Source organism: Cyclopterus lumpus, chromosome 11 (assembly GCF_009769545.1).
Source record: "Cyclopterus lumpus isolate fCycLum1 chromosome 11, fCycLum1.pri, whole genome shotgun sequence".
In the NCBI taxonomy this organism is placed as follows: domain Eukaryota; kingdom Metazoa; phylum Chordata; class Actinopteri; order Perciformes; family Cyclopteridae; genus Cyclopterus; species Cyclopterus lumpus.
The window spans coordinates 4,375,985-4,383,870 of NC_046976.1; the positions used below are offsets into that span (position 1 = coordinate 4,375,985).

Consider the following 7,886-nt stretch of genomic DNA (forward strand, 5'->3'; position numbering starts at 1 on the left):
AACAGGATCGACCATAGTCTTAAAATATGTAGTGATGATATATATTACTGTTTAACTGACAAACATACAGTGACACCACTTTAATGTTTGTAAACAAATGTTTACTGATACAGTTAAGAATATTGATACAGCAATGTAAAGCTACCATAATGCACATACCTATGGACTTATGAATCATAATGGGCACTAGATGGATAATAATAAATAGTTGAACACAACATCTGTACACAGAAACATTGCCCAATATCCATAGAAATGTACATATACCAGTACAACATTTATAATTTCAATAAATTTAATTTTAGAATAACAAATCCTCCAAAATTCATATTCATATCCTCCATTTTATGCCTCTCTTGACTTCTATTTTTTTAAATAAACACAAGCAACTACTGAATTTATAAGGAATTATGTACAGGTTCCTAAACAAGAAACTCCATAAAAAGGCACAATTGTCTATACAACATGTACAAAATAGAAATTGTCTGGAGCTGACAAAAATGATTGGTCATTATTATAATTTTATGATTGCACATACTATATGAACATCAGCATCTGTGCTTTGAAAGGAGATTTGCAACGAAACAAACCCCCTGAAAAGTGTTTTCAGTCTTACACAGTGACAAGAATTACAAAAAGGGAACAAGAAGAGCTTTCCACGCGGGGTGTTCAGGTGGCAATGACCAGTCTGTCTTCATCATCACTGGATACCTCATTATAGTCATCATTTACCCGCTGCCAGCTGGTCACTGGGGGGGTCGAGGAGGTGCAGGTGTAACATAGTTGAAAAGGTTCAAGTTAAATCCTGCGAAATGGGGAAACAACCACCTGTTGTTGTGAATATGTACTTGCGCTGAATAACAGACGCAAAGGACCCTGGGTAATCCTCAGAGCAACGGAGGATTCACACATAGGTAACTTGCCTATGAATGTCTGTGGACTATATAGTGTTAGCTAATTGGGATGGTACATAAAAGTTGAGCTGGCTTTATTTGTTTGTATAGTAATTGTCTTGTATTATATTCACCATGTTTTCATTAAGTTAACTATTTGTTTTGTACGTGTTTTATTGTCACTAAAGAATGTCTCCAGTATAGCTAGCTAACACTAACGTGATGCCGTCTTTCTAGACTGAGCATGCGCTGTTGTCCACACGACATGACGGAACTGTGTGGTCCTTTGTGATGAATGCAGGTATGTTAAAGTATGTTGTTCTGTTGAGTGTATTAATGTTTTAAACATGCAGATGGAATATTTTATGTATCTACATGTTTATTTGGTTATACAATTGTTATTAGAAAATGAATAATACGTTAAACAGTCAAGTGTGAGGACTCTGTATGTAACTGTATATTTTGGATTATACTGTATATATTTATCTTGTATTTCTCCTCATACATTTAAGAGAGAGACAGTTTCTGTTCTATTTCAGTTATTGTATTCACATGTACCCACTATACGATCACATGTTTCATTGTTAGTGTATTAAATATGGGTAATCCTCAGAGCAACGGAGGATTCACACATAGACTGAGCATGCGCTGTTGTCCACACGACATGACGGAACTGTGTGGTCCTTTGTGATGACTGCAGAGCAACGGAGGATTCACACATATAATTAATTGCGTGACAACACTATGAAACAGGCTACTATGATGTCAAAGGCCACAAAAGTGTCCGAGAGAGCGCTGGAAGCTAGCTATTTAGTAGCGGAACTTGTAGCTATGTCAAAAAAGCCACACACTGTGGGGGAATCATTGATATTACCCGCCTGCAAAGCCATTGTCAATGTCATGCTAGGCCCAGATGCAGTGAAGGAGATTGCTAAAGTTCCCCTCTCAGATAACACCATAGCAAGACGTATCGATGACATGTCTGCTGACATCGAGAGCATTGTTTTGGAGAAGATACGCTGCAGCGGGAAATTTGCTTTGCAACTCGATGAGTCGACAGATATAAGTGGCCATGCCCAACTCCTGGCTAACGTGCGCTTTGTTGATGGATCTTCTATACGCGAACATTTCCTTTTTTGCAAGGCAATGCCCGAAAAAACAACAGGGGAGGAAATATTCCGAGTGACATCCGAGTATCTCAACCAAGGAGGACTTCAGTGGGACAGTTGTGTGGGTGTTTGCACCGACGGAGCTGCAGCCATGGTCGGGCGCATCAAAGGCTTCGTGAGCAGAGTGAGAGAAAGAAACCCTGATGTTGTGGTCACCCACTGCTTTCTACACCGAGAGGCACTTGTTGCTAAAACGCTACCAGCAGAGCTAACCGGTGTGTTGGAAAGAGTTGTGAGCATGGTTAACTACATTAAAACAAGACCACTAAAAAGCCGCCTGTTTTCTATTTTATGTGAGGAGATGGGAGCAGAGCATAGTGCCTTATTGCTCCATACAGAGGTCCGATGGTTGTCACGGGGAAAAGTTCTAGCTCGCATTTACGAACTGAGGGAGGAACTGAAAACATTTTTGACAGATGAGAAGTTTGATGGTGCCAAGCTGCTTGGAAGTGAAGAGTGGTGCGCAAGACTTGCGTACCTGGCAGACATTTTCGGATATCTCAATGACCTCAACTCAAGAATGCAAGGCCGTGACGAAAACCTACTCACAAGCACGGACAAAATAAATGGATTTCGTTCAAAGGTCTCCCTCTGGCGACAACACCTCGGAAGGGGTACTCTTCAGATGTTTCCCCTCACTCAAAAATGGCAAGAAAAAGTCAACACCGCGGCTTTGTGCGAAGTGATCGAGAAACACCTGACGACACTTGAGGAGAAACTTTCCTTTTATTTCCCCTCAGCCTACAACGATTTTGACTGGGTCAGGGACCCATACAGGGCAGTGTTGGATGACACAAATTTGACTTTGCAGGAGCAAGAACAATTGATTGAACTCAAAGAAGACCGCACATTAAAACTGCTCCATGCTGATGTACCTATGGATAACTTTTGGCTGACTGCTGCCATGGAATACCCAATTGTGGCAAACAGGGCTGTCTCAACATTGCTCCCCTTCTCCACAACATACTTATGCGAGCTGGGCTTTTCAAGTTTAACAGCGATAAAGACTAAACATAGAGAACGTCTGCGATCCCTTGATGAGGAATTACGTGTGTGCCTCTCATCAATTCATGCCCGTATACCACGTTTGTGTGCATCTAAACAGGCCCAGATTTCGCATTAAGTGAGTACTATGTCATTTCATAATAAATGTATTGTCGCGTGGCGGCATAGTTGTTCCCATAATGCCGCGCGACGGGTGCACAATGTTCATATACCATGACAGTTGTTGTTCTAATTGCATGTCTTTTGTTCTACAGGTGTGTGGCGGTAATGCAGCCTGTCCAAAATGATCTGTACCTGGGCATAAAGCCTGTGCCATCTTGGCATTAGGATGATGTTAAGTTTAATAAAACACAACAAATAGAACACGCGTTTCCCTGATTTCTTAGAGTATATTATGCTCATGCTGAAACTATGTTTGGGTTTGATTTGCATATCATTTCCTGTTGTTGGTGTGCCGTGAGATTTTTTCTGTGTCTTAAGTGTGCCTTGACGCATAAAAGGTTGAAAAACACTGCACTATACGATCACATGTTTCATTGTTAGTGTATTAAATATGGGTAATCCTCAGAGCAACGGAGGATTCACACATAGACTGAGCATGCGCTGTTGTCCACACGACATGACGGAACTGTGTGGTCCTTTGTGATGAATGCAGAGCAACGGAGGATTCACACATAGAATGCAGGAGATGCTGAATAAACTGCGGTTACCACAAGTCGGCCCAGCTCCATGAGATTCATTTGACCGGGAGACATTTCATAGAGGTTACACAGGGTCACTAGCTCCCTCGACCGGTGACTCCTTAGCGCTGTCTGCTCGTCTCTCAGGGGCCGGCGATCGATGCTGCCGTGGGGAGTTCTCTCTTTCGTGCCTCTCGACAGTCTGTGTGAGCTCTGCTCTGCTGCCCGAGGCCACTTCTGGACAGCTGCTGACCTGACACGGGGAAGCGGGCATGCAGCTCCGTAAAGAACCAAGCCAATGTTCACTTTGCGTTGCCCAGTCCGTACGCGACCACGCGCCTGCAATGCAAAGGGGGACAGAACTCTGGTTAAAAACGTTATTTATGAAGTGAAATGTATCAAATGATGGTCAAATAAACAAATAGGGAGCTTTTTTCCCAGTTAACACATTGCGTCCAACTCCTCAACATATCTAGTTTAATATTTGCTAATTAAACTTGTATCCAAAATACGTCTAATACGTAAATAATTAATAATAATTGTTGTCTCATTTCCCACTGGGACGACAGGAGAGATGTATCGGTTCGTGTTGACTTACTCGGGGGTGTTGACCCAAATGATGTCCAGGTGGCAGAAGTAGACGCACTCGTTGTCCATGAAAGTGGCGCAGGAGCAGCGTTTGGTCCGCACATGGCGCCGCAGCTGGCTGTCGGTGGAGGCGGTGGGTGTCTCTCCAGCTGGCGCTGATAGCGCTGTAATTAAAGCATCGTTATCAAAACACCGCAAACCAGCGAAGAACCGAACGTTATGTCCGCAGACGTGCAGCGGTATTGAGATGCGCATTTGAACTGTACAAACAATTGAAGTAATAGTGACATGATGCGGCTATGAATGCATTGGAGTTAATGCACAAGTTAAATAGGTAGAAATGACGCAAAACACGCAAAGGTTACCTGTGCACCTGAACCAGGAGTGCATCACTGACAACGCGGAAATCAAAATGTATATATCCATGACTCCAGGCTCTTATATATATATTGTTGAGCATATTTGTATATATGGGTAGCAAAGCCATGTTAAATAGCCTATGCAGTAACATCACATGAGAACGTGTGTGCCTGCGTGCACTTGGATGCTGTTGTGCGCATGCGCAGAATAAACTGTGAATTCCCAGACACAACGAGACGATGGTTGTCTGTTGTTTTTCTCCCGTGAATGCTAGCTACTAGGAGCTACTAGCTAACCAATTTGGTGACTGCAAAACGATAGACTGCTGCAGGAATGTCTAACGCTACAGGTTATGGGCCCAGTCAATCAGGCCAAAGGTGGTTCAGACTTTTATTCGACGGTGATGAGAAAAGTTACGAGCTCTGGGAAACAAGGTTCCTCGTGCACATGGAGTTGCGCCGCCTCAGAGAAGTTATCTCTGAAGACCCGGAGATAGCTGATGGTGACGAAGCAGCTCTCGCGGAAGACGAGGAAAAGAACGGTGAGGCATATGCAGAACTAGTGCAATGTCTAGACAACAAGAGCTTGTCATTGGTAATGAGGGACGCGAAACGTGATGGAAGAAAAGCACTGAGTATTCTCCGCGAGCACTATGCGGGAAAAGACAAACCCCGCGTTGTGAGTTTGTATTGTGAACTTTCCTCGCTCCATAAGGCTAGCAATGAAACGGTCACGGACTATATTATTCGAGCAGAGACTATATTCACGTCATTAAGAAGAGCAGAAGAGCATATTAGTGATGGGCTTCAGATGGCTATGGTAGTAAAAGGACTACCTGACTCATACAAGCCATTCATCGTGTACATCACTCAGACAAGTGACACTGTAACGTTCGGCGAGTTTAAAACAAAACTGCGAAGTTACGAGAGTACTGAAAAATATGGGAAGAGTGACGTGAATGTTGAAGAAGACAACGTGATGAAGACTAGCGGGGCAACGTGGCCACGAGGAAGAGGAAGAGGAAGAGGAAAGAAAATGGACCTGGCTGATGTCGAGTGTTACACGTGCGGTAAAAAGGGACACATGGCCAGGGCATGTCCTGACGGTTACCAGGTGAGAAGAGAGGAACGAAAATGGGACACACCACACCGAGGAAGGGGACGCAGCCGAGGACGTGGCCGTGACCATGTGAAGAAAGCTGATGGAGAGACAGAGGCAGAGCATACATCTTTCTGTTTCGGGCTGAGTGACTGTCCTACACAAAGAAGGAACAAGAAGGGTCTCATGGTCGACTGCGGCGCCACAACACACATGATCAACGACGCCACAAAGTTCAAAACAGTTGACAAGAGCTTCAGACCCGAGGACCACATGATCGAGCTCGCTGACGGATCCAAGGTGAGCGGGATGGCGAAGATGAGGGGAGACGCCGAAGTCTACTTGCTGGACAGCGAGGGACGACAGGTGAAAACGAGGCTCAAGCAAGCACTCTACATCCCATCGTTTCCACAAAACATCTTTTCAGTCAAAGCAGCGACAGCCAATGGAGCTGAGGTCCGCTTCAAGGACGGTAATGACTTGCTGGTCCACAAGGATGGTACCATATTCAAAATGGATGTGTATGGTAGGCTGTATTACCTTAGCACTGCAGAGGATGAAAATGTTGATGAAGTGTATGGTTGTCATGACATTCAAACGTGGCATAAGATACTTGGTCATTGTAATTTTGATGATGTTGCAAAATTAGAAAAGGTGGTTGAAGGGATGTCTATAAAAGGGAAACATGACAAGTCCAACCAAAACTGTGAAATATGCACACAGGGTAAGTTTACACAAAGCAGAAACAGAAAGGCAGACGCTAAAGCTACAACCGTACTAGAGCTAGTACACACAGACCTATGCGGTCCTATAGAACCCGCAGATAAGGATGGATACAGGTATGCAATAGCATTTACTGATGATTACAGTGGGATGATTTTTCCATACTTTATGTAACCTAGTGGGAGGGAGTTGTCACCACTGGAGCCACTAGAGGGCACTGTACTTTGGATGGGGCCAGTGGCAGGGAGCGAAGAAGGAAGTGGGCTCCGCTGTATCGGGTGACGAGCTGGTGACGGGTTGGTTGTTTTCCGTGTGAGTGAATATGTTTTAAATATTATTTCTTTACTAAACAATCGAAAGATGTTCATTTATATGAGGGTATAGAAGTCGGGAAATGTATTGTGTGACGCTAAATGCACCGTTAGGGAGTTAATTGGCCCGATGTTTACAGATTGTATTTACATGTGCTGAGTGTTCATGAGGAGAATGTAAAGATAATAATGTGTGTCATCTTAAGACCATCCTACAGGGATACATTCTGTTATTATCCATGTTCGAGCACATTTACTGCATGTCCATTGTACTGAAAATAATGTTTATTTTCGTTATGTATTGTGGTATGCTGCATGGTTTCTCTTTGTTAGTGGACCGGGTGTTTCATGTTAAGTTCAGAGTTAACTGTTTTGTATTGTTTGTTGTCTTTTATTTCTGTGTTAACAGAAGAACTAGCTCTACAGTTATTTTTGCACTGTATTTATGCACTGAATGTATGCACTTGAATTATACACCGATTATTTGCACTTTGAGTTAGTTAGGTTTTCAAGTGAGATTCTATGTGCACCGTGTAAATGTACTGGACCATCTTTGTTAAATCTATTCTAAATTGAACATTCGAAATTAAATTAATACTACTCTAAATCCCTTAAGAGTAGTCGAGAAATAAAGATCCCTGAAGATAGTGTTGTGTCTGGTGTCTCAGTTCAAGTTACACCTGCCTACACATTTTGGTACCAGGAGTGGGGTCTCTAATTTGGAGTGTTTGACTAGGTTTGTAAAGTGCATAAATAACTGTAGCGGTAATGTGCGGTTCCGGTGCAACGTAACGGAGAGTCCTGCCTGGAGTTGCGTTGGAGAACGAGTGACCAGACGGCTGAGATCGGGAGTTCACAGAGGACGGAGAGGGAGAAGGTCGCTCCCTGAGAGGCATCCATCAGCCCCACCTCAGCTTACAGGTTTTCAAGTGACGGGAGTGGAGCTAAGTTTGCACAGAGACAGTCACCATGTCGGAGAGAGACAGTGAAGACGAGCAGAACGTCGGAGAAGAGACTGATGCTTTAGAACAATTACAAACACAGTTTTACGAACTGAGG

At 43.6% G+C, this 7,886-nt stretch overlaps 1 protein-coding gene and 1 long non-coding RNA gene across 2 annotated transcripts; one reads left to right on the forward strand and one right to left on the reverse strand.

The window, feature by feature from the left end:
• Positions 1-878: 878 nt before the first annotated feature.
• LOC117738626 lies at positions 879-1,582 on the forward strand. The gene is made up of 3 exons (XR_004610094.1): positions 879-914; positions 1,131-1,194; positions 1,507-1,582. It is a non-coding gene; the product is annotated as an uncharacterized LOC117738626 (long non-coding RNA).
• A 2,424-nt stretch (positions 1,583-4,006) lies between these two features.
• LOC117739137 (endothelin-2-like) lies at positions 4,007-5,923 on the reverse strand. Its single transcript, XM_034545433.1, has 3 exons — positions 5,737-5,923; positions 4,346-4,499; positions 4,007-4,086 (listed from the first exon to the last, which is right to left on the reverse strand). Exons 1-3 carry the CDS (start codon positions 5,921-5,923, stop codon positions 4,050-4,052), a joined length of 378 nt encoding a protein of 125 aa, XP_034401324.1. The 3' UTR covers positions 4,007-4,049.
• Positions 5,924-7,886: the final 1,963 nt, after the last annotated feature.